At 43.0% G+C, this 27145-nt stretch overlaps 1 protein-coding gene across 1 annotated transcript in view; it reads left to right on the forward strand.

The window, feature by feature from the left end:
- The first annotated feature begins 1281 nt into the window (after nucleotides 1-1281).
- LOC111822201 (mastermind-like protein 3) overlaps nucleotides 1282-27145 on the forward strand; it is a 288139-nt gene continuing 262275 nt past the window's right edge. Inside the window, exon 1 of the mRNA XM_023739737.1 lies at nucleotides 1282-2530. Coding sequence (XP_023595505.1) covers nucleotides 2051-2530 — 480 coding nt within the window. The 5' untranslated portion in view covers nucleotides 1282-2050. The remainder of the gene's footprint in view (nucleotides 2531-27145) is intronic.

Consider the following 27145-nt stretch of genomic DNA (forward strand, 5'->3'; position numbering starts at 1 on the left):
ATTGAGATAATACAGAATGTCCTATTGGTGATCGTTGAAATGTTAACAGTTCCTCCACTTTAATTTATTAAACTTATTATATGAAATGGGTGAAGACCAGATGCAAGGACTTTATATTGGATCTTTGTTTTTTTTTGTCTGTTTGTTTTTAAGATACTCAGTATGTGGAAAGATGATTCACCATAATAAAATGGAAAGTTTAGATTGCTTTCTGTGGTCGCTATTCCATTTTAATTGTACTTATCGTGAATTCATTTAAACAGAAAGAAATACATCCAGCAATAAAGTGAGCCTGTTATTTTTGCTTGTTTTTGTTTTGGTCATGACAAACTGTGAAATGCTGTGTTTTTCCTATAGTTCTAGTCCATGAGATCTGCAATCTTTCCACTTGATTTACGAAGGACCCTTAATTACTGCTGTCATTAGCACCTAGTGTTCAAAACAGTCTGTTAAAATGTACTGTTAATCTCACCTCCAAGTCCCTGCTTGGTTTATTTTAATTTTTTTCCAAGGGTAAGAAAAACAATAATTGCCTTAATAACAACAATTATCATGTGCAGTGAATTCAACAATATTCCAGGTTTCTTGGTGCTTATTTCTATTTATTCAGGATTCGGTATTTCTGTGTGAAGACTGACCTAGAGTTTGAACAAAGTGTCCATAAGCAAGGTTATTACAGTGAGGACTTATTACCTGGGTTTTAAAAACAAGTCACTCATTTGCCTTTTTCTTTCCACATGGATAGGGATGACAGATAACTGCTGTGAAGCTTCAATGCTTCTGCCTGGTCATGCACGGTTCTGCAATATAATGCATAAATGTGTAACAACAACTTGGGCTCGCCTGATACCTCGCTTGGAATAAGGAAACCCAGCCAGAGAAAGGCCGTCGGCGCTTTCTCGCGCTCTCTTTTTTTCTCTCACAGGTCAAAAGTTGATTCATTCCCCAGGTCCCCCAGAATCTTTCTTTTTCTTGTTTCTGGCAGTTCTGGCCTCCCAGTCAGAGTAGTAGTAAAGCTGGGGGTGTGGGAGGGGCGGGAGAGGGCGAGGCGAGGGAGCAGAGTGCCGGGTGCCGGTGCGTGCCGCGCCCGCTCCTGCCGAGTGAGAGTCCGGGCCGGGTTTTGCGCCGTGTTCCCGGGCTTGTCTCACGGCCTCCAGCCGGCGCCGCTGCCGTGTTTACTGAGCTCGCGCGTCCTGATATCACTCCGCTGGCATGGAGGAGGAGGAGGAGGTGGAGGAGCGAGAGGAGGAGGAGGAGGCGGCGGCGGCGGCGGCGAGCAGTTGATCATTGTGATGGTGGCAGGAGCGGCGGCGGCAGCGGCAGCCCAGCCGAGCGTTAGGGGCTGCTCTCCGCGCGGCGTTTTGCAAAGGACTTCACCGATCTACTTTTGCAATCGCCTCGGACTGTCCCTGTGTTTACTTCCCCCAGCCCGAGGATTCGATATCTAGGTTCCTGTGAAATGCAACTGAGCAGCCAAAGTACTTTGAGAACACGGGGCGGCATAAACACCAAAACTTTTTTGTGGAAGGAAAATGCAATAAGCAAGCTTGCCGTTTGCCGATGCGGTGTGGAGTGAGTGTGTGTCGTGCGTGTCCGCACTGGAGGCATATGCTTGTGTGTGTATATGGGGTGTGTTTTTCGGTACGTAGGGAGAAAATGCTTGCCAACCACCGGAAATCTCCTGGAATTTATTAGAAAATAATGGATTATAAAAAGAAGGCAGGCGAAGAGCGGATCTCCCCTTGAGTTGCAACCTGATTTGCTGCTGGCTCAGTTTGTTGTGATTCTTTTTGTTGATAGGTGTCTGATGGTATTCCGATAACACCCCCCTTTTTTCCCTCGAGCTTTACAGTTTAAAAAAAGGAAACAAAAACCGCCCCAAAATCTCTCCCCCTTTTTTTTTCGCCCCGTCGGAATCGCTGTTTCCATCCATGTGCTTGCGTCTCCCCCGCGTTCCATTTAAACTATTTTAATCCTTGGACCCAAGGAGGAGGCTGATAGGGGGGTGGATAAAAAAAGTTCTTCCAAAATAGTGTGCCCGGGGAGCAGGATGGGGGATTTCGCAGCCCCCGCTGCTGCCGCGAATGGCAGTAGTATTTGCATCAACAGTAGCCTGAACAGCAGCCTCGGCGGGGCCGGGATCGGTGTGAATAATACTCCCAATAGTACTCCCGCTGCTCCGAGTACCAATCACCCCGCTGCCGGCGGTTGCGGCGGCGGCGGCTCCGGGGGCCCCGGCGGCGGCTCGGCGGCTGTTCCCAAGCACAGCACCGTGGTCGAGCGACTCCGCCAGCGCATCGAGGGCTGCCGGCGACACCACGTCAACTGCGAGAACAGGTATCAGCAGGCTCAGGTGGAGCAGCTGGAGCTGGAGCGCCGGGACACCGTGAGCCTCTACCAGCGGACCCTGGAACAGAGGGCCAAGAAATCGGGCGCCGGCACTGGCGGCGGCAAGCAACAGCACCCGAACAAACCCCAGCAAGATGTGGAGACTGCCTCGGCTGAGCAGAGGAACCACACGTTGATCATGGTGAGGGCGCACTGGCAGCGGGCATGGGGCGCGCGGTGGTGGTGGTGGGGGCGTGGAGCTTCTTACACTGGGGTGTGAGGGTCTGATTTGTATGGTGGGTGAGGTGGGCTGAAGCTGAAGGGTTAACGTCAACTTTTCTGAGGGGAAAAAAACTGCTGTCGCCGCTACCTGTTAATCTGTCAGGGTTGTCAGATTTGGGGAGGAGGGGGCGAATGAGGAAAAGCCAGTCACGACTGCGAAGGGCGGAGGGAGCCCCGAGGAGCGTCGAAGTGAGGCGCTGGAAAAGTTTTTTTCCCTCCTCTCCCTCCCTTAGACACTAATTTGAAAGAGTGAACCCAGAGTTGAAACCTTGCTCCTCCTCTTCACCGCTCCCCACCCCACTCCGCGCCGCTTAGCCTCCCCAGACCCGTCCCCCTTCGCCCACCCCTCGCAGCACATCCGCCGGTTGCAGAGAGAAATTGATGCTGTCGCAGATTCTGGGCGGGCACTTAGGCTCTCAACTCCTGAGAGGAAGAGTGGGGAGGGAGAGGGCCTCCTTTTCCCAGCTCACCGCCCCCCCCCCAACCCGGGGCTAAGTCTGAGAGTTTTGTGAATGAACTTCGAAGTGGAAGAGAAATGAGCGAGGGTGGCCGCGCTCGCGCGCTCGCGGGAGCGCGCGCGGGTGCGCTCCGCTCGAGACCCGGGGCTGGCCCGGCAGGTGGAGCGGCCGGGAGGGTAGGGTGGAGGAGCCGCCCCGTGGGGGCGGGAGGGGAGAGCTGCCCCCAGTGGTTGCGTTGTGCGCGGAGTATCTCTACCACTCAGCTTTGCTTGGGGTTCTTTTCCCTCTTCTTAAACATGCCTTTCCACGAGCCGTCTCCGCTTCGTCCCCCGCCCCAGTCCCCGCCAACTTTCTGGGCATGTCTAATAAACCCGGAGGAGTGGAAGGTAGCGGGGAGGTGAAAAAGCCTTAAATGACTGGGTGGGTGGGTTCGATGTAGGATGAGCAGCCAATGGCTTAACTTCTCGGGAGGAAGGGGCAGTTCCCACCCCGTAAGCCTGAGGGTATAATCCTTTCTCTTATCTCCTCACTCGGGTTCTTTTTCTTTCCTTTCTGGGCGGGGGGAGGCCGGAAACTTGAGAAAGGTGCCTGTAACCCACCCCCATCCCATGGCGTAGCCCGGGTTAGAACCGCGCGCCGTCCCTGGGCGCGGGTGCCAGGCGGTGGGAATCCTGGAGCGCGCCTTCGCCCGTTTCCCTAGCAGACCGCCTAGAACCGCGGCGCGCCGCGGCGGTCGGCCCTCTTAGCGTGCAGTGTATAAATCGCGCACATCCCCCGCCTGCGAGTAGTCAGCGCCAGGGGTGGTTCCCTTGCCGCTGCAGGCTTTCGCCCGGCGCTCCGGCCGGCGCTCCATGACAAAGAGCCGGCATGGGGGAGGGGAGGCCGTAGCGCACGCTCCCCCCCACCTTCCCCCCCCACACACGTGAGGAGGAACAATTTGTTTATCTTGGGCTTCAAGATTCCTTCCCTCCTCCCGGTTCTCCGATGCCGCCCCAGCCCCTCCTCCTTCTCCTCCCTCCTAGGCGCGATCCTGCCGAGTCCCGCCAGGAGCACCTTCCCCCTTTCCTCCTCTCCCTCCTCCCTTTCTCCCCCTCCTCTTCCTCCTCCTCCATCTCCTTTAGCCCGCCTTCCCCCTCCCTTTTGGAACGCGGCCTTGGGGGAGGGAGCTGGAGGCGCTTTGTCCGCCTCGCGGCCCTGCTCTGCCCCGGAGGCCGCCTGGCTGGGGGGAAGTGGGGTTGCACCGTGCCCGCGGCCCTCCCCCTCCCCCCGGGCCGCCCCCGCCCCGCCGCGCCCCCAACAGCCCCGCCGCGGAGCAGGCCTCGAGCGCGAAGAAGAGGCGGACTCGGTTTTGAGGAAGAACCACGGTCATACTGGTTGGGAAGGAGGTTCTCGCTTTACAAACAGGAAGCCGAAAACCACTGACACACTGTAGCTTTTCTGATTGTACCCGGAGGCGGGGCTGATCTACATCTTGACTATCTCCTTCTGATACCTGGTTTTCTCCCATCCCAGTCCGCGTGGTCTCCCACTCCCCGCCCCCTCGCGTTCCCTGAACACACTCGCAAGCTCTTCCACGAATGAGGAGGCTCACTTTTCTGAACCTAAGACTGAAGTAGCATTTGACAGGCAGTTAGAATTTCATCCCTGTCTACCCTACGCCCTCTCCGTGTATTTGTACACCTCACACCCACGGATTGCGTACAAATCGGCTTCTTTCGTGAGGCTCCCAAATTCCAATCCCACGGAATCACTCACGACCTTTTGGGATGGAGTGCTGCTGAGGCTCTTCCCTTACCAGATGGGCAACGCTTGGAACAAAAGCCAGTGCTTGTCCCCAAGTCGGGTCACTTTTGACCGCGGGCGAGAGGAGTAGAGTTTGCGGACAGAAAGTTTTCCTTTCTGGTTTACGTTTTCACGAGGGTGCCTTATCGGCCCTCGCATGGCCTGAGGGAGGATTCGGGGTGCGCGCGCCTGGGTTATAATACACCCGCAGGTGGAAGCCAAGTCTAGGATCCAGACGTTACCTGGAAGGAGGCAGCAAGCCCAAATGAGAGCTTACTTTTGAAATGAAAAAATGCTTCCTTGGATAAATGGAAACGTCAGCTTCATTTCATAGTGACTTCCAGTTCGGCAAATTAACAACAGACTTGCAAAACGATTGCCCGAAAATAGAATTTTTTCCTATCAATTTTGTGTGACAGTAATTTAGACTCATTGATTAGAGACCTATGTAAATGCCACGGTTGTATACAGAATAGGAGTATATTTTAGCTTCACATATTGTGCATATGCATATTCCTCTGATACCAGTGGCAAGTATATGATGAATGTAAAGAAAATAGCCTTAAATTTTAAGCAAAGAGTTATATGTAAATTTTATGTATCACAAAAAAGAAAATATTCTTTGCAAGTTATATTTCCTTTTAAAATAACGAATTAAAAATTCAGGTTGGCCCCAAAAATGAAGGAGTGATTTAACTCAGCCTATGTGTGAGATAAAATCATGAAAATGGAGGTTTCAAAGAAAATGTTGGTCTTCGTTTTCTTGAATAGGTTGCTAGATTATAGCTGTGCTCCGGTGGGGCACAGAGCAATTAAAATTAGTTCCCAGATTGGGCTGCCTATTTGGAAAGCCCTAAAGAAAAGCAGTGATCAACCAGAGCCAAATAATAATAATGGTGATGATAAAAATAAAGATGAATAGGATTCTTTTCTGTTTTATTGCTGTTGTTTACCTTCTTAGGGCCAATGTGTCCAAAGTACTAAATATTGATTAGTTCTCTTTCTGCCTGGCTTGGGTTAAGAAGGCAGTCTGATGAGGGCTTTACCTCTTTTGATTTGTTTTCCTATCTTGCACATTTACAAGTATAGGCATTAAAAAAAAAACATAAAACAAATAAGCAAACAAAAATCAGGGTGAGTGAGGTGAAATAGAGATATTCCTTGGCTTCAGTCTGGTGTGTGTGTGTGTGTGTGTGTGGTGGTGGTGGTGGTGGGAGTGGGAGTGCTGGGCTCTGTGTGGATCCCCAGTAGCCCTGTTCATAGAGACACTGAAAATCTCTCCTTTGAGAACTGGGAGCACAGGCATGAGTTTGAAGCTGGGTAACCCCAGGTGAAGGTTCATTTCTGGACAAATGATCTCCATCACCACCTTATATAGCAGATTTTTGACCTCCAAGAGTTGGTGAGAAAACTTTGACTTCACCTACTAGAGTCTGAGCTGAAGAGGTGTCTTTTCCTAAAAGATTGTTTTAAATTTTTGTGGAAACAAAAGGAGACATTGTTTATTTGCCATACTTGGAACTGAGGCAAGTTCATTTTCACCCAAAGATAAATTGGCTTGACAAGAGTGTAATCATTCAGGCACACCAGAAAGCATGAAAATGCACAGTCTTCAAAATTTCAAAATGGTGGTGCTCTTACCCTGGATAAGATCCTTATTGTTTTCTTGACCTTTTCACTGTATTAGCACCATTATACCTGTCAGAGTATGCTTAGTTTACACACAGCTTACAGACTCCCTACATCTGTGTGAATCCTGCTCAGAAGAGTTTATTATATAAAATTCATTTGATAATAAACATATTACTTACTGAGTTTTGGATAAAATTGCAACCCATCCAAAATGTTCTCATCTGTTCCTGGAACAGATCCAGGAAACATTAACATATGCAACATATTAGTCCAAAGCTAAACTGCCTTATAAATGACTCTGATTTCCCATTTCCTCTCCTGGTGAAGGTAAATTACTGGCTCTGTATCCACATTTTTTGGCAAGCTTATAATATCAAACCATTTCTAAATCTTTCCTACACTAACCTTTTCATTGGTTTACCCTGTTCCACTGTCATGAGTGAAAGAACTGATAGTGGGGTCTTGAAAAGCCTCTCATAGTCCACGTAGGGTGTGCATTAAGTTTGTGAAGAACTTTGAAAGTTCATTTCTTTGTGCTTCATATGTGTTTGCTTTTTTCTTTTAATTCTCAAAAAGTTGTTTTGTTTTTTTTTAAAGCTCCAATGCATATTTAATATTGTTATTTATGTTCTTTGGTTGTGGTGCACTTTATTTAGTATGGGGCAGCCAGCTATCAGAAAAATGGAAGCACAGTTAATGATTAATCATAATCTACAACATACTCTTCAGGCTGAGTTCCTTCCCAGGGAAAGCTGAATTTTCAGGCAGTGAATATATTTGATACTTTCCATCCTGTCCCATTAGAATGGTAAGGGCAAGCTTTAGAATTTCTGTGGGTTTTCTGCCTCCTGATATGCGGGAGATGAGTAGTCTAGGTACATGGTTTTCTGACATTTCTGTAAGATGAAGGATGAAGATTTTAACCTTAAAATGGGGTCATATATAGTTATTTTCTAGATACTTCTCTGAGACCAGTAGCCAACTGTTATTCAAGGGAAGGTTTTCTGACAGAGTTGAGAGGAATAGGGGTTTCTTTTCTTTCTCTTTTGGTGGCAGTGCTACAGAAGAGATCTGGTGTAATACACCATTTTGCCTATTACGGTGTTAGGACACATCTGAACTATGTATGTTTTATTTAATATCATTTATGGAATTTTATTTGTGATTAGTATTATGTGTTTGCTAATTAACAGTCCAGTACTATATTCTTGAGCTTAGGGCAGATAAATTCTTTTTCCACATTACAGTTCACAGAGAAATGTAAAATCCATCAATGGGACATCATCAAACTCTTATAAAGAAGAATGTATTTAAAACCAGTCAAGATTTTCGTATCTGCTTTTTAAATCTCTCAAATAGCTTTGCATTTTTCATTCTTTTATTCAGAGGCGGATTATTGAATTTTCAGATCCTGTAGCTACTTGCTTTCTTTTTCCCCTCCCCCTCCTGCTGCCAACCTTTTGGTCATTTCACTGATCTTTAACACCTTTCTCAAAGAGTGGGAAGAAACAATAAGAAGAGGAGAAACTTAATTTTGGTGCTTCTTTCATAACGAATGAAACAATTGGATTAGATGTAGTTTTGGATTAATTAGGGATTTGATTTTATACACTGTTTACTGTTTATTAGCACACATAATGGAGAATAGGCTGCATTTTTTATTCATTCATTCATTCATTTAACAATATTGATACATAGTGCTTCATAGATGCTAAATCATACTCCTGTGTCCAAGACTTTGACAAGGTATATCCTTTGTACATTTTCAGTATTATTCTAGCTAGGTGTAAGGGGATAACAAGTTTTGTTTTTGTTTTTTAAATCAGAATTAGGCTTGATGCCAATGACTTCTCAGCAGCTTCAGGCAGAGTTACATCCCCTCCCCGTGATATTTTAGGTAAAATAATATGCTGTACTTTTCTGTTGTTTCAAACTAATTTAACATTGGTATCTACAAAAAAGCTAATTTTCACACGTCTGCTCCAAAGTGATTGTTGTTGTTCTAAAACCAAAAAACCAAACCCGTTGCCGTCGAGTTGATTCCAACTCATAGCAACCGTATAGGACAGAGTAGAACTGCCCCATAGGGTTTCCTAGGGGCAGCTGGTGGACTCAAACTGCCAACGTTTTGGTTAGCAGTTGTAGCTCTTAACCACTGCGCCACCTGGGCTCCGTTGTTGTTCAGACCCCCAAATTAAAATATCATGAAAAATACAGCAGGATTTTAAGGCAGGCACTTTGCAAAAATTCATTCTCATATGTGTGAGTTGAATGTAGCTTCTAAAAAATTATCGCCAAGAACTGATTATTTCCTCTTTTTAAAATTTATTTTCTAAGAAAATTTAAGGAATTAAAGAAATAAAGTTGGATAAAATTACTCAGAAAGTGGAAATGAAGACCTGCTGTGTGATACTTAAAGATCATGTGGTTCCATTGAGTGGATCAGAGTAGGAACACACTTTTTTTAAAGTCTACCTGGCTCTTTCATCTGTTAACAGTTGAGGGGCCTTGGAGTTGTGAATAAACAACTCTGTTTGGGAAAGAAGCACAGTCCTTAGAGCCACATATACACATGCATAGGAAAAGGAAATTAGTGCTATGGCTCAGTTTTTTTAAGGCAAGCTGTGCATGCTGTTCTTGTGGGAATTGAATAAAAACCTCAAAAGGCTTGCTGACATAAATAAAGTGATTCCTTAAAAATAATTTAGGCACCTCTTTTTAATTATATTGGACCTCCCAATGGTTGGAAATGACCTTTATGCTGAGGTAGAATTTTTTAAATATGAGTAACATCCATTCCCCTCTTCCGAAATGACTTAACAACCATAGAAAAATCAAGTGTGCTATTTAATTTTTAACTAGTAACCTCCAGAATTTCCTTTCTAACTCTTTAAATCCCCATCATGTTGGGTAGAATCTGGTTATTAAATATTTTGTGTTTATAGACCCTGCAACTCTCAACTATGTGAGTGTTCATTTGAGCTTGTGAAGAAGTTGTTAGGATATGTTGCTGTATAGTTTTCCTTCCCTCTCACAGTATCCTTGTCCACCCCTAGAACACTCATGTCTGGACAGGAGTTTCTTTCCCTTCAAAGAAAAAGGTGGAAATGCTGTGAGTCTGCTTGTGCAGATTCAGCCTGGGTCGTAACTGGGACTCAAAAGGATTGCACAGCTCTAAGAGACAAGCTCTGCTTGTGCTCTTTATTTTCCCAGTGGTTATTTGTTTTCCTTCTCTGAGTGTTTGTTAGATGCTGAATGTAGCTCAGTGATTGAGAGTGCACCTAAAGGGAAGTCACCCAATAAAGGGCTTTCAAGAACTAGTGATAAGGTGGGAGAGGCAAAGGGGCATGAGGACTTTCAAAGCATCACCTGAATGGATAGCAGGGGAGATAGGCAAGAGGTGATTGTTTTTGCTCATTTGTGGTGATCAGATAGTATCCTGATGCCTTGGGAGTTTGTGGAGGTAGAGTATGCTTTTAGTTGCGTTTTCTGAACCTGCCGGGGGAAAAAAAAAATGCTGTCGAGTTGATTCCGACTCATAGTGACCCTATAAGACAGAGTAAAACTGCCCCGTAGGGTTTCCAAGGAGTGGCTAGTGAATTTGAACTGCTGACCTTTTGGTTAGCGGCTGAGTGCTTAACCACTGCGCTACCAGTAAAACTTGAATATATATTTTCGAGAACCAATGGCTATGTTGTTTTATCTGGAATAAAACCATATTCCTAAAATAATTCCCTGCTCTCTTAAATTACTACATTGGCCATTTGAACGGATTTACTATACCCCAAACCAAACCTGTTGCCGTCTAGTCAACTCTGACTTATAGCCACCCTATAGGACAGATTAGAACTGTCCCATAGAGTTTCCAGAGAGTGGCTGGTGAATTCAAACTGCCGACCTTTTAGTTAGCAGCCGAGCTCTAAATCACTGCACCACCAGGGCTCCATGGATTTACTATAGGATTCCTTTAAATCAGTGGTTCTCAACTGGAGGTGATTTTGTCGCTTTTTCCCCAGGAATGTTTGGCAATGTCTAGAGACATTTTTGCTTGTCACAACTCGGTGGGGGCTGGGGGGAGGGTGCTACTGGCATCTGGTGAGTAGAGGTCAGGAATGCTGCTAAAAAACGTCCTACAGTGCATAAGGCAGCACCCACAACAAAGAATTTCCCATCCAAAATACCAATCTTGCTGTGGTGAGAAGTCCTACTTAAAACAAGGACATTGGAAATACGACATTGGGAATTGGAGAGGGGATGGATTTGCACAGTATGACTTTACTCACAGCTTTTACAAACACTATTATTAAAGAGTGGAGAGAGGAGGAGGTGCTGTGAAGAGATAGAGTGCCTAGGAGGAAGTTAAATGACACCTGTGTTGCATATGCTGGCTGGTCTTGTGACATTCCAGCTTTTCACTTCATGGTTCTCTGCCTCTGTCTCCTTGCCTGTCAGGAGGGTGAGCAGTACTCACTCTTCTTACCTCACAGGTGATTGATAGAATCCAATGATTTAATATCCGATGATTTAATATATCTAAGAGTCCTGAAGACTTAATGTGCTACACAAATGCTAGGCATGTTTTTATAAATTACTTTCATTTCACCTGGTTGTAGCCTCCTGCCTATCTGCAGACTTAAAGTTGAGTGATTTGTGGCTTATTTCACTCACATATAAACCAAGGTCTAATGACTGTGCGGAGCCCTGGTGGCACAGTGGCTAAGAGCTCGGCTGCTAACCAAAAGATCAGCAGTTCAAATCCACCAGGCACTCCTTGGAAACCCTGCGGGGCAGTTCTACTCTGTCCTATAGGGTCACTCTGGTCAGAATCCACTCGACGACAGCGGGTTTGGATTTTTTGGTCTTGGTTTTTGTTTTTTTAATGAATATGTACTGAGTGGCTGCTCTGTGTTGGGCACTGCCTAGGCTCCTGGGATACAGTGGTAAATAGAGCATTCTTGCTCTCCTGGCACCCACAGCAGGGCATAGTGTCATGTCTCAGATTAGCTTTATGAAATGGTATTTGTGGTTTTATTAGAACATGTTAATGGAAGCAATTAATAAAGTAACATTTAGGAAAATCCCAAGGGTGCTTAATGCTTTGTACCTTCTTGCAAGCGTTGCTTTCTATAACAAAATTTATTTTATTATTTTCCAAATAAAATCATTCTGTCAGGGGAGAGGATTAGTTGGTGTGGTGGCAAATAAGGGTAAAGTATGGTAGTTAAAATGAAGCAGATGCTTGTCTTTCTTCTTTTTTGACTAGGTGACACTTGTAGCCTGATCAGGATTTGACATCTAGCTTTGAGAGGAAATTGGACAAACAGGAGAACATTTAGGAGAAGAAGCAACCAGGAAGTTACAAGGTCTTGAAATGTCACATGAAGCACATTTAGAAGACTTGGAGGTGCTTAGTCTGATTTAGGGGGTGATATGATTGCTTCCTTAAAATATTTGAAGGGCTGTCATGTGAAGAAAGGATTAGATGTTGCTCTTTATGACCTCAAGGGAATAAATTTAGGTTCAGTGGTTGGCAGCTGTTAGGAGCCAGGTTTTGGTTTAATATTAAAAAGAAAAAAAATTATGAGAAATAAAACTGTTCTAAGATATAATGGACTGCCTTGATGAATAGAAATGTTCCAGCAAAAGTTGTTCACTTGACTGGAGTGTTGGAGAAGGGATGACATCTTTGTTCTTTTTTAAGTTATAAAACTTTTAAACACTGCAGGAACAAAATGTCAGTTTGATGAGGACAGGATCCGTGGGTGGTGCAAATGGTTAAGTGCTCGGCTACTAACCAAAAGGTTGGTGATTCAGATCCACCTAGCGGCTCCTCGGAAAGAAGTCCTGGCAATTACTTCCAAAACATCAGCCATTGAAAACCCTGTGGAGCACAGCTCCATTCTGACACACACGGGATCGCCATGAATCGGAATTGACTGGACGACAACTGTTTTTTTTGGTTTGTTTGTTTGGTTTGGTTTTGGTGAGGACAGGGCCTTTGTATCTATTCATCTCTATATCTTTACAGCAAGAAAGGGACCTACCTGTGCATAGTAGGAACTCAACAAGTGTTTGTCGAATAAATTACAAAGGGAAAATAAATACATCAAGAAGTAACTTAAACTCTTCTTCAGTGTTACTCCTCTTCTCAAAAGCATCATGGTTAACCATTTGGAATGTATCTCTCCAGACCTCCCTCTACTCATTTACATGTATATTATACATTGTACATAAATACACATTAATTTTTTCCTAAGTAAATAGAGTCATATTATACATACTGTTCTGAGAGTTCCTTTTTCCACTTAAAATATTTTGGAGCTCTGTGTGTGTCAGTACATACAGATACTCAACTCATTGTTTTAACTGCTGTATAGCATTCCTAGCATTCCATATCGATGCTCCATAATGATCACCTATTGTTTGATAGACACTCTGGTAGTTTCTAGTGTTTTGCTAATTAAACATTGCTGCAGTGAACAATACACATACCTTTTGTACATATGGGAACATTTCTGTAGCATAGATACAAGGTTCTTTCCATATATAATGGTGTGAAAGTTGGCAGAAAATCTCGTAATCTAATATGGTTTAATACAGGCTCCTGAATCTTATGACAGCCCATTTTAGAGCAAATGATAATTGTGTCTCCTTAAAAATATGACTTAAAAAAGAAGTCACTAGTAACCAGTGTTGGTCTTTGCAGTCTTATGTGAACACTAGTTTTTAAAGGCCATGTACCTGGCACATAACACGTCGTGCAGGGATGGCGTTCCTTCTTTTTGGTCTGGTCCTAAGGAGGAGGCTATTGTAGTAGGAGCCTAGTTAGCCAGCTCCTGCTCATTCTGTGAAATGGGAAACTGACTTTCTTGAACAAGTCTGTAGTTCTCTCTATCTTTACTGAGCTCTGTGTTTCCCAGGCCTGATTTTGTGGCTTTGTTTGTAAACTGTATTCCAGTTTGTGGTATAGTCACACGGGGTGTCAGTGAGTGCAGGTTTGAGTGGTTGTAACATTCTCAGGTCTGTGAGTTGCCACTTCCTACAGGTTAAAGTACGCTGACTAATCCAGTCATCTGTGTAAGATGGTAATAACTACCTGCTGACCTGGCCAACTGTAGAAAATGCATCAAAATGGACTTGCTTCGACAGTCACCTTATAGCATTTGTTTAGACGGTGAGAAGTCCCCTGAGTTTTATATGCATGTGCTGAGGTGGTCCAAAGACTGCCCTGCATTCGAGTTCATGGTTATTTTGATTTGCCTTGGGCAAAGCAGCTTTCTGATGCTGAGAAAATAACAGCTATAGCCTATATATCTACACGAGGGCAGTGGAGGTTCAGTGGTAGAATTCTCACCTTCCATGCAGACTAGATTCAATTTCCAACCAATGCACCTTATTTGCAGCCACTACCAGTCTGTCCGTGATGGCTTGTGTGTTGCTATGATGCTGAACAGATCTCTCTGGAGCTTCCAGACTAAGACAGAGCAGGAAGAAAGGCCTGGTGATCTACTTCCAAATATCAGCCAGTGCAAACCCTTTGGATCACAATGATCTGATCTGAAACCGATCACGGGGATGGCGCGGTACTGGGCAGCATTTCATTCTGTTTTGCATGGGGCTGCCATGAGTCAGGGCCAACTCCATGGCAGCGAGCAACAACACATATTTACATAGCTGAAGCAGTCTGGTGCTAGAATCTATGCTCTCGGCTGCTGCATTGTGCTGCCTTCACCTGACTGAAGTGTTCTTTCTTGAAAAGGTTGTGTGAGCAGCTGCGTTTTCTGAATAGCCGTCCTTTCCCAAGGAGTAGCCCTTACTCACTTGACTTTCCTTTAGGTTTTCAGATCAGTGTGAACAGGAGCCAAAATTAAGGTACACAGTAGCGCTGGCTCTTGCCTGCTGTTGGTATTTTATGATAAGGATCTCAACATCAGTGTCGCCCCCTGGATTCACATACCTCTGGCCTTATGAGTCCCTCCTTTCCCATCTTCTTTGTCACCAACTCATGTTTCATCTTTGTCACAATGACAGTAGGGCCTGAAAACTTGTACAAAGTGTAGTTGGCAGTGATATGAGCCAGAGAAACAAGCTAAAGGTGGAAATGTAGGTGATTGGGGGAGTCAACTTTACAGGTCATTCTCTACCAAGTGCGTCCAATAAACTGGGCATTACGTTTCAATTTAGGAGTCCTGGTGGCCCAGTGGCTAAGAGCTCGACTGCTGGCTGAAACGTTGTCAGTTTGAACCCACCAGCCACTCCTCAGGAGAAAGATGTGGCAATCTGCTTCCTTAAAGATTATAGCCTTGGAAACCCTGTGGGGCAGTTCTCCTCTGTCCTATAGGATCACTGTGAGTCGGCAGTGGGTTTGGTTTTGGTTAAGGGCTTTGTGCAGGCTTTAGGGAGGACAGGTGCAGCCTGAAGACCATGCGATAGCTTCTCTTTTAATAGCTTAAAATAGCAAGGAGTTGGCTGTATACATAAAGTAAGATACTTCCCTCCTAATCTTGAAACTAGGCCACCCAATATGATGAATGAAGAAATCCTTAAAGTTGCTGCTCTGGTCATGCAATAAAATTTCAACTCTCAGAGGAGTGTCATCTTACTTTTTTTTGTGTTTGCGTCTGATTTTTCCCAGATCTGCTTCTTTCATTTCTAGCACTAGAATGTTTTAAGAATGACTTTCACCTATATACAAATTTTACATCAAGTATAACATTTACCTTTATATTGATTGTAGACAGATAAACGATTATCTCTTTTTAATTTTGGTTATATCATAGACATCTGATTATAACTGTGAGATAAAAACTATTTTCCAAAGGCTGTTGAGATTACAGCTGTGTTGCAGTGAACTTCTAATTTCTAATTCCTTTGGAAAAATGAATTTTTAAATTTTTCTTTGAAAGAGTCTGGAAATGACTTGTAACATGTAATAAATGACTAGAATCAGGTTTTACCTTATTATAGAGGGTTTTTTTTAGCATATCTTACAGGAAGTGTGTCAAATCTGTTGATTTTTTTTTTTTAAAGAAAAAAAAAATGAGGTGAAATTTCAAGACTAATCTTGACAGAATAGCCATGAAGGGAGTTAATAACTGTGGATATGAATTCATAAGTAGGAGTATCTGGGGGTGGGGGTGGGGGGTGCTTAACGTTAACATTTAAGCAAAGAAATTTGATGTCTGTCAGAGCTCAACAAATTTCCAACCTCTTTTTTTCTGAGTACTACGTAAGGGTCAGCGAAAAAGAGGAAGACCCTCAACGAGATGGATTAACACAGTGGCTGCAACAGTGGGGTCAAGCATAGTAACGATTGTGAGCATGGCGCAGGACCCGGCAGTGTTTGGTTCTGTGGTGCATAGGGTCGCTGTGAGTCGGAACCGACTTGACAGCACCTAACAACAACAAGAAGTAAAAGAAATTAGATAAAGTTGTTTTAATTGCTTATTCTTGTGTTATGGCTTTAAAATATTTAAGTGATACTAACGCCGAAGTTCCCAGTTCCTTCCGTGAAGGGTAAAATATACATTTCCTGTGCATACTCCCATCTTCTGTTCCCTGCTCCTTTTGTCCCCAGTTCTAACCCGCGGTGGTATTTCAGTTCGTCTTGTCTCTCCCTCTCTGCAAGGAGAGCAGACGGCTGTAGCAGTGGACTCTTGGGAAGCATGCAGGTGGTGTTTATCTTTAATCACTTAAGGTATTTCCTCACAGTGGTGTGTGCAGATCAGCACCTCATTCTGGGAGATGGATTGTAACATTCTCTCACTATTCACATCCTGCAGTAGTAGCCCTTTATGGGGAAATTCTCTGATGTTTGGTAAACAGAGGTGGTATATATAAAGAAGAAACTTTCTCAGCTTAGAAGTTGTTAGGGCGAAATGGTTGAAAATGCATTTTGTCGTTTAACTAGGAATTCCTGAATGGTTTGCAGCTGCTATTGGATTTTTTTAAAAAACACGTTCATTTTCTTCAGTGAATCATGGAAAATGATTTTAGATTTGGGTTCCATGCTGCTTAATTCTCAGAACCTATTGAAGGGATATTTGGAAAAGTTGTTTCTCTTAACAGTAAATAACCATACTCAAAATGTATTTTTGGCGGGTTGTTTTTGTTAGAATGGAGTACATCTGGAGTCCACAATGAACTAGGAACATGTAATGATAACTTTGAGGGTGACAAAGTGTGACAACCTGGTACTTTGGGGATCAGGGATATCTGGCACCAGGCTATTGAAATTCAAATGGGCTTTTGCTTTTTTTTTTTTTTTTTTTTTAGTATTTGATTCTGTTCTTAGATTTAAAGGACTGATATGAATCATTCAGGGGCCTTTTATTAACTTTAAGTTTTTGGTCTGAGAGAGATTGGAATTGGAGCACTCAGAAATAAGTAACAGTAATTTCAAGTAGGAGTCCCTGGGTGGCGCAAATGGTTAAGCACTCAACTCTGAGCTGAAAGGTTGGTAGTTCGAACCCACCCAGAGGCACCTCTGAAGACAGGCCTGGTGATCTGCTTCCAAAAGGTCACCTTATGGAATAGTTCTACTGTGCACGTATAGGGTGGCCATGAGTTGGAATCAAATCCATGGCAGCTAACAGCAACAACAGTACTTTCAAGTAAGGGAGCTTAAAGGATAGTGTGTGCTTATGAGAATCATGTCCGCTCCCTCTGCTGGGGCACAGGTTGTTTGTGTTACTGGTTTGGTAGGCTTCGTGTTTATCTGTGGTCTGGAATGTCAGAGGATTGCAAGCCAGAGCATTTTGCTTCTCTCTTTACCCTAAAGTGATAGTGTAGGAGTTTCTGGTATTGGCTCATGGGGGTGGGTCAGCCATATATGGAAGAGGAAAGGGAGATTGGCTGGCTTTGGTATTCTCATCCCCTTTTTCTAATGCTATTTTCATTACTCTATTAACAAAGATAGTGGCTACTTGGAATAATTATTTATGTCTGTTTTTTCCTTCACAGTGTAATGCACCCTTCACTTGTTTTCTTCAACTTTTTATAATATATGTATTTATGATACACCGAAGCGCAATAAATTTGAGAAGAGAGATAATTAGCTCTGACATACTTACAGAAATGAGACTGTAAGAGGAGGAAGCAAGCGGGTTGCTTAAGGAAAGGATTCAGTTACCGGGTTTGAGGAAGATCATTCCAGATAAAATATTCTTCAGTGTTAAAATTCATAACCATACAGGTGGCACAGGAAGAAGTGGATTGCTTTGTGATATTTTGATGATTTAAACATTTTTATAGCTTAAAAAAACCTATTATTTTTTCATTTTCAAAATAGAATTATTGAATGGAGAAACTCAAGATACTGAGTGATATCTTTGAGATGGGAAGAAGAAACAGCTCCCCAGACACTGGTGTTAAAAGCTCCTTAGGTTGCTCACGGTCCCCTTTACCTTTAACCTCACTTTTAGCATAAGTGTGTATCATTTCGAGGAACCTGTGTTTAATAGTTATCTGACCTTAAAGAGTAGTTTTTCTTTCATTTCAGTGGCAGGGCTCATAAATTTGGGAAAGTAGTCTTCAAGGAAGGAGCTCTGGTGCCGCAGTGGTTAAGTGGTTGGCTGCTAATCGAAAGGTGGGCGGTTTGAACCCACCAGCCACTCTGAGGGAGAAAGAAGTGGCAGTCAGCTTCCGTAAAGATTACAGCCTTGGAAATCCTATGGGGCAGTTTTTCTCTGTCCTGTAGGGTTGCTAGGAATCCGAATTGCCTCAGAGGCAGTGGGTTTGGTTTTTAGTTTTAGTCTTCAAGAAACATGGCTCATTCAGCATTAACTTGACTTAACAGCTCATCCTGTCCCTTCCAATCTGGAGGTCCTTTGCAAAGAGGACATTTAAACTGTCCGCCTGTCTACAGAGAAGGAGATTAACCATGAGTTGGGTTAAATTATTTGTACTATTGCACATTATGGTTTTTCTTTTTTTGATTACTCAAAAAACTTGTAGAACAAATTGATTATGATCAAAGGAGGGAAGGGTAAAATTTATGTCTTCTGAGGCAAACAAGGCTCTGGTGTCACCATTGTTTCTATGGCTCTTCCTCCCTAGGCCAAATTGTGTCCCCATCAACAGTGGAGGTCATGATGATACAGGAAAAAAAAGCATTTACCTGGAATATTCTGGGATATACCAGCCTATTGCTTGTAAGAGAGAGGAGAGGAGGTTTTCTAGGGGAATTTAACTGAGAGAAAAAACAAAAATTTCAACAGCTTACAGCCAAGGCTATGGAATGAGTTACATTTGGTTACTGTCAGCTCTCAGCAGCAGGGTCTCTTGGCATTGACTAGGGACTTGCTTAAAGAAGGGCTGCAGCAAAAGAGCGTGGAGTGATGAAAGGTTTGGATTTCCCCATAAACCGAGACCACTGTCACCAGGGATCAGAGTGAGGAGCTCATTTAAAATGTCCAGCTTGTCTTCTGTCCACACCCAGGAGCTGCTTCTGCTTTCCCCCGTCTCCATTCCTATGTCCTTTGTTCCATGAATAAATATTCTGTTGTTCGGTTCTCATTACTCTTTGATATGAAAAAAGGCAATTCATTAGGTTGCAGGAGGAGAGGGAGGGAGACACCATTTTTTACCCAGTGCATCGAGCGCGGTTACCCTGATTTGAATTCCCAGAAAAGTAATAAAACAGTGAAAATAATGATAACGCAGCTTCTGGGCTGACAGCTGTGCAGCCCGGGAGCACTGAAGACGGGCCCCCTGGTTGCAGCAGGACAATATTGGGGAGCATATGGTACCATTGCAAGCCAGTTGTTGAACTCGGTGGCCGGCTTTTGTTTGAGGAACTCTCTCAGCATTGGTAGATGGTAGCTCTTCAGAAATTTCTAGCCTCATTGGCAGAAGGCCTCTGGCAGCAGGCCAGCCTTGCTGTCTGGTGGCTGACTCAGGCCACACGGAAAACCTCTTGCTTGGAGAACATGCGTGACTCCTTACTTTGGTGACTAATCAAATCATTTGTTAATCGAGTATAAATGGGATCTTTTTCCACAGTGACCCAGTGGCCACATCATAGAGGGAAAAAATTCTGTGGAATGCCAGTTAATTATTAGAAGCGTTAATTCACAGGTACCCAATTCTTCTTGTGAGAGTGAAAGATTGTTTTTTCTTTCTTTCTTTTTTTTAATGCTTTTCAAATGCATTTTACATACTGCCTGTCTTTCTTAGGGCTAGAATAGCTAAGACCAGCAAGAATGTTAGGGCCAGCAATGCTGCTAGAAAGGAGAGAGAGTACCCGTCTATCCAGTTTTTATAAGACAAAGCTAAAATAAGCCATTTGCTTAGCATGGGTCTATTTTTTAAATGTGTGAAGCCGGCATGTGTGTGTGCATAAAAAGATTCATTAACTTCTCTCTCCTCCAGTGGGGTCTCCTTAACTGCTGTATGGGTGTGCTTCACGTTAGCCAGAGTTGCACCATCATCCCAAATCCTTTATGACTCCATCTTCTTTATGGTCAGCCATTCTGGTTCCTTTCTTCTTACCTCCAAAGTGCAAGGGAAGATCCCAAAAGTCTGTGTGGTCCTAGGAAGGTGTTTCCTGCAAACATAGCAGACGGCGAGTCTCAGAGAGAATAGCACTCTGTGAGGAAGGGCTGTAGCCTGTGCTGTTGAGCTCCATGCATGAGAATATTTTTATTTCAGGAGCTACAAGGAGAAAACGGGCGTTGTTCATTCTCTGATCAAGGGGCGCCAAATATCACCCATATTCTTGGTCTCTAAGAGACTTTTTTTTTCTTGCAGAACACCTGTAAAGGTTGGATTATCGTGTTGGGATGAGTGAATTTCTTTTTTTCATGAACAGATGTTCATGGGCCAGATATCTCAGGCCAAATCTACTGAGAAAAATATACATATGAATGTATATATATATTTATTTTCATGATATTCTACTAATCACTAATCGGAGTGTATATTTTAACGTTAGGGCTCTGCTAGGGTAACTCAGATTGTGCAGGTCTTGTTTTTATGTTTTTACCAAATGAATTTTCATCACTGGCCTTGGAAAATTGTTGTTAAGTGGAGGAAAATGGATTTGTTTACAAATCTGCTCTAAATGGACATGCACTTGCTGTAGCTTTCAGGGGTTTGGAAAGTTTATGCCTGTGCCCTGGAAGTGGTTCAGAGCATCTGGAGGGATGACTAGGAATGCTGTTCTCTGTTTACTTGCTGGGTTGATTGTGTGAGCTCCTGGAGTGTGTGAATGTCCTTTCAACTTTTCTTGATAATGTGTTTACACAAGTCAAACTCAGGGAAGAAGTATTTCTGCTTTTACTTTCCCTGTATTTCCTGAGTTAGGGGAACCATCTTTATGTTCTCTCCAGTGAAGAAATGGAAGCAAAAATATATCGACTGAAAAAAGCCTAAACTAGACTCTTCCATATCCTTGCCCTGACTACAACTATGTAACCTCCCTGGAGGCTGATGGTCTAGACGGCAGAAGGGATGAGTGGGGAATAAGAATGCTAGGAGGGAAAGCTGGAGAAAAAAAGGAAAAAGGTGAGAGTAAGAAATGGTGAGACATTTTTGAGTGTTAAGACTAGGTGAACATATGGATAGATGAGGTATCCTCGTTTCTATTTAATTAACTATTTTGTAAATATCTTTATAGTTGTTTTATACTTGCAAAAATACTATTAGACATTCTAATTATGCAGCACATTTATGGGGCCAGTTGAGCTACAGCGAGACTCAGCTTCACTAGGTCACCAAACAAGTAGGTGGCAAAATCAAAAGCACCAACGGGTTTTGAATGTTCTGCCTGTGTTACAGCTTTTCCAGATGGGTGAAGAACTATGAATCTGAAAATCTAGCTGTGTTGTTTTGCAAACTATTAAGAACTATAATCTTCAGGGAATATGGGGACAGTTCAATTAAAAAAAAAAATTGCCCCCTAATGTGATTTGTATTATAATTATTTAATACCTAAAGGACTCTTATAATTGAATTTTAGGGTGCTTCATTTATGTACTAGCTGATGAGGGTTGCAGTACTGTCACTTTGTGGTCTTCTAATCAGTGTCCCAAACAGTCACAAAATGCCCTATGATTCAATTATAAGTATTTTCTAGGGACCATGTAATTATATACTATGTAGTTATCATAGTAAAGCACCAGGAGACATTAAACCAATCAGATAGCTTTAGTGGCTGGATGTTCAAAACCCTGTAATTGATAGCACAAGGTGCTTTGGGTAACACTACAAATTTTATAAGGGGGAACCTCTCTAGTTTTAGGGGCAGGCAAGGGTTACGTACTAATTTTTCAGTTATACAAGTAGGATTTTTGAAGTACACTGTTATTGTTATAATGATATTAAACAATTGACTTACAGTTTTTTTCCCAGAATAAATAAAATACAAAGTCTAAAGATGTAGACCAAAACCCCTGATAGCTTACAATAAAAGAAAGGAGAAGGGTATTACTGTGTATGTAAAGCTATGTCTTTGTAAAACTAAAATTAAACAAAGAACAATACAAGAAAATATGCCACATATAGGAAATAATTACTAGATATGGGTACCTAGTAATCTTTGAATTAAAGAACAGAGAACAAATGTTTTCAAGAACGTTTGTGCAAAATAAGTCTCCAGTCAGCTCCTCCCAGGGCACCACGGAGGCATTTACTTGCAGGCTTTGCCTTCTTCCAAAGGTTTTTTAAGTGGTTGCCAACTCTCAACAGCAATTGCTTCTGAGTAGTGTTCAAACAACCCTGACACGAGTCCCTTGGTATATCATTATCTAGTCTCGTATTTAACCTTTTTCTAATAGCCTCCCCAAAGTCCAGAGTTTTCAGTGAGCGCCAGAGGAAGTTTTTCCCCTTTCTTGACTGTACAGCTGTGAGAAGGATAGTTATCTGAAAGTCTTCTTTGTTTTTCCTTCCTTTGTCCTGTGAGGAATCAGCTATATGTGAAAGTAAAGGGACTTGCAGTTGAGATAGGCCAAGCTTTGTGGCAGGTGTTAATATATTAACAAGAACTTTTCTTTTTTCTATTTTTACTGAGCTTCTTGCTTGATTAACCCTATAGGAGAGAAGGGCAGGAGAGTACATGCATTCTTAGAGTGTGTGATTCTCCTCTTCCTCTGTATTCCTAAGCTTGTTGTTAGTGAAGCATTCGTGCCAAGTAGAGGTCAGATACAAGCTGCGGAGCTGTGGACAGGCCTGAGAACAGCAGCGAAGACCATATTGGTAGAGGCCCCACCCTGGCACTTCCTTATGGTAGACAATGCCTGTTTGCCTAATTGCAGCACAATTTCATGACCACAGTACCTTCAGAGGAATCTTACTTTGGTGTTAGGAAATGCGTAGGGAAATAATGACATCTCTGATGGCTTAACTAGAAATTAGAGACAGCATTCATGAATTTAGGTGGGTGGGGAACACCCAGACTGTCTGCTTCTGAGTAGAGGCCGAAGCAGATGACCCATAGAACCTTTCCCTTCACTGCTTCATTGCCCCTGGCCCGGTGTTGGGCAGTAGGCTGACCACAGATGTCCTGGCCCCATTCTTACCACCACCTACCACATTTGCTTCTGAAGTTGGTAAAGGACATGGTAGAGGTGAATGAGATGGGCTATGGAGAGGAGAGCTAGATGCAAGAAGAAGGAGAAAAATGAAAGTATGGGAAATGCTAAGAAACATTTGGATGATGACTGTTCGTTACCTAGAATTGATTTTGAAATAGTGAGAGGAAGATTTTGCCAATTTTCTTGGAGACAGCCTGGGGAAATTCCATCCTGACTTTCCTTCCTGGTTTGTTACATTCTGAGGCATCTTTGTGGCTCTGCACAAACTCCAAGGAACTGTCTGCCTCTATGCTGAGTCCTTCTTTTAAGCAGAAGCAGCCCTGGGTCTGCAGGAGAAGTGAGAGGGTCCCTTGAGTGGAACACCTCCCTCTAATCCCCTACTGGCCAGTGGGTGTCATACTTGGGAAATCCCCATCCATCCCACTGATGATGGCTCTGCCTCCTGTGCTGAGTGCTGCGCTCTGCTGTGGGTACTTCAGCCTCTGGTTTCTGGAAGTTCTGGTGCTTTTGAAGTTTTCTGCGTTTCTCTCCTGATACGTTCTTTAGGTTTCTGAGGCCAACAACACCAAGCCAGTAACTTCCTCTGGATGGCTATATTACCTATGTTTCACAGACAGAATTTCTGATTATCAAATATAACAAATGCTCCCTCTATCACTTCTGTCTCTGGCCCTCATCTCTGTGTTCTGTCTAACTAAAAGAACACTATATTGGAAGCCAAGAAATCAGGTCTAGTTCAGGTCCTGCTGCAACAAACTGTGGCTGTGAGCAAGTCACGTAAGATTTTAGGGCCGCAAAATGATGGCTTGATTAGATTGATTTGTTAGGATTCTATGGAAGGAAACAGATTAATGAAATGCAAAAGTTTAGTAATTTTCTGTAATCATGCAGGCACTACCTAACCCTTAGGAATATCTGCATCCTTCCTTCAGGCTGTCTAGAGGCCTCTACCACAGGAAAAAAAAAAAAAAAAAAGGACTCCACCTTCACTGAAATGACTAGAGAGTTTTGTCTAGCAGATTGCAGTTTATAAACTCAAGATCTATGTGTGTGTTTTCTTCTTGGAAATATGGTGTATAAAATAAGGCAAGTCAACAGGATATGAAGGGATGTTTCTTAATTCTGTTGGTCCGTTCTGTTTGGGACCCTGGTCCCCTTTCCCTCATCATGCTTGTCTAGCGCCCTTTGCATGGTGGTTGTTGTGTTCCTTTTGGATGAGTGGCCAACAGTGGGTGGTGAGCGCCTTTAAAGCACGGATTGGGCCTAACTCTTAGGTGGAACTCAGTAAATGTTTCTTGAATGGACCTGAACTTTATTGACTAAAATATTTTCTCATGTCCTTATTAATTTTGCCATTAGTCTGGAATTCCAGGGCTAGAGTCTTAAATGTGGCTTATATGCTGGGCCTGCAATTTTTTTTTTGGAGTCCCAATTATTTTTTTTTCCTTTCTTTTTTTTTTTAATTGTGCTTTAAGTGAAAGTTTACAGTTCAAGTCAGTTTCTTATGTAAAAATTTATACACATTGTTATGTGACCCTAGATGCTCTCCCTACACTGTGACAGCACATGCCTCCTTTCCACCCCAGATTTCCCGTGTCCATTCAACCAGCTCCTGACCCTCTCTGCCTTCTCATCTCATCTCCGGACAGGAGCTGCCCATTTAGTCTCATGTATCTACTTGAGCTAAGAAGCACACTCCTCACGAGTATCACTTTACGTCCCATAGTCCAGTCTAATCTTTGTTTGAAGAGTTGGCCTTGGGAATGGTTTCAGCTCTGGGCCAACAGAGAGTCCGGGGCCCATGTCTTCTGGGGTCCCTCCAGTCTCAGTCAAACCATTAAGTCTGGTTTTTGTACTGGAATTTGAGTTCTACACCCTACTTTTCTCCTTCTCTGTCAGGGACTCTCTGTTATGTTCCCTGTCAGGGCAGTCATTGGTGGTAGCCGGGCACCATCTAGTCTTCTGGTCTTAGGCTGATGGAGTCTCTGGTTTATGTGGCCCTTTCTGTCTCTTGGGCTAATATTTTTCCTTGTGTCTTTGGTGTTCATTCTACTTTACTCCAGGTAGGTTGGGACCAATTTATGCATCTTAGATGGCAGCTCGCTAGCTTTTAAGACCCCAGATGCCACTCACCAAAAGTGGGATGCAGAACATTTTCTTAATAAACTTGGTTATGCCAGTTGACCTAGATGTCCCCTGAAAGCATGGTCCCCAGACCCTCATCCCTGCTACTGAGTCCTTTGAAGTGTTTGCTAGTGTTCAGGAAACTTGTTGGCTTTTGGTTTACTCCAGTTATGCTGACTTCGCCTGTAGTGTGTGCTGTTCTTCCCTTCATCTAAGATAATTCTTGTCTACCATCTACCCTCTCCCTCCCTCCTCACCTTTGTAACCATCAAAAAATGTTTTCTTCTGTGTTTAAGCCTTCTCTTGAGTTCTTATAATAGTGGTCTTACCCAATATTTGTCCTTTAGTGACTGACTTAATTCACTCAGCATAATGCCTTTCAGATTCCTCCATGTTATAAGATGTTTCACGGATTCATCGTTGTTCTTTGTCTTTGGGTAGAATTCCATTGTGTGAATATACCATAATTTGTTTATCCAGTCGTCGATTGATGGGCACCTAGGTTATTTCCATCTTTTTGCTATTGTGAACAGTGCTGCAGTGAACATGGGTGTGCATATATCTATTCGTGTGACGGCTATTATTTCTCTAGGATATATTCCAAGGAGCGGGATAGCTGCATCATATGATACTTCTATTTCTAGCTTTTTAAGGAAGAGCCAAATCGATTTCCAAAGTGGTTGTACCATTTTGCATTCCCACCAACAGTGTATAAGTGTTCTGGTCTCTCCACAAGCTTTCCAACATTCATTATTTTGTGTTTTTTGGGATTCATGCTAGCCTTGTGGGGTGAGATGGTATCTCATTGTAGTTTGATTTGCATTTCTCTGATGGCTAATGATTGTGAGCATTTCCTCATGTGTCTGTTAGCTGCCTGAATGTCTTCTTTGGCAAAGTGCCTGTTTATATCCTTTGCCCATTTTTTAATTGGGTTATTTGTCTTTTTGTTGTTGAGGTTTTGCAGTATCTTGTAGATTTTAAAGATTAGACGCTGATCGGATTTGTCTGTAGGTTGTCTTTTGACTCTTTTGGTGAAGTCTTTTGAGGAGCATAAGTGTTTGATTTTTAGGAGCTCCCAGTTATCTAGTTTTTCTTCTGGTGTTTGTGCATTATTAGTAATGTTTTGTATTCTGTTTATGCCACGTGTTAGGGCTCATAGCATTGTCCCTATTTTTTATTCTATGATCTTTATCATTTTAGATTTTATATTTAAGTCTTTGATACTTTTGAGTTAGTTTTTGTGCATGGTGTGAGGTATGGGTCTTGTTTCATTTTTTTGGAGATGGATATCCAGTTATGCCAGCATTATTTGTTAAAGAGAGTGTCTTTTCCCCAATTAATGGACTTTGGGCCTTTGTCAAATATCAGCTGCTCATAGGTGGGTGAATTTACATCTGCATTCTCAATTCTGTTCCATTGGTCTATGTATCTGTTGTTGTACCAGTACCAGGATGTCGGACTATCGTGTTGGTATAATAGGTTCTAAAATCAGGTAGTGTGAGGCCTCTCACTTTGTTGTTCTTCTTTAGCAGCGCTTCACTTATGCAGGGCCTCTTCCCTTTCCATATGCAGTTGGTGATTTGTTTCTCCATCTCATTAAAAAATGCTGTTGGAATTTGGAGGGATTGCATTCTATCTGTAGATCGCTTTGTGTAGAATAGACATTTTCACAATGTTGAGTCTTCCTATCCATGAGCAAAGTATGTTTTTCCACTTATGCAGGTCTCTTTTGGTTTCATGCAGTAGTGTCTTGTAGTTTTCATTGTGTAGGTCCTTTATATCTCTGGTTAGATTTATTCCTAAGTATTTTGTCTTCTTGGGGGCTATTGTAAATGGTATTGATCTGGTGATTTCCTCTTCGAAGTTCTGTTTGTTGGTGTAGAGGAATCCAACTGATTTTTGTATGTTTATCTTGTATCCTGATACTTTGCTGAAATCTTCTATTAGTTTCAGTAGTTTTCTTGTGGATTCTTTAGGGTTTTCTGTGTATAAGATCATATCATCTGC

The sequence above is a fragment of the Trichechus manatus genome, unplaced genomic scaffold, assembly GCF_000243295.1.
Source record: "Trichechus manatus latirostris isolate Lorelei unplaced genomic scaffold, TriManLat1.0 scaffold00139, whole genome shotgun sequence".
Classification (NCBI taxonomy): Eukaryota; Metazoa; Chordata; class Mammalia; order Sirenia; family Trichechidae; genus Trichechus; species Trichechus manatus.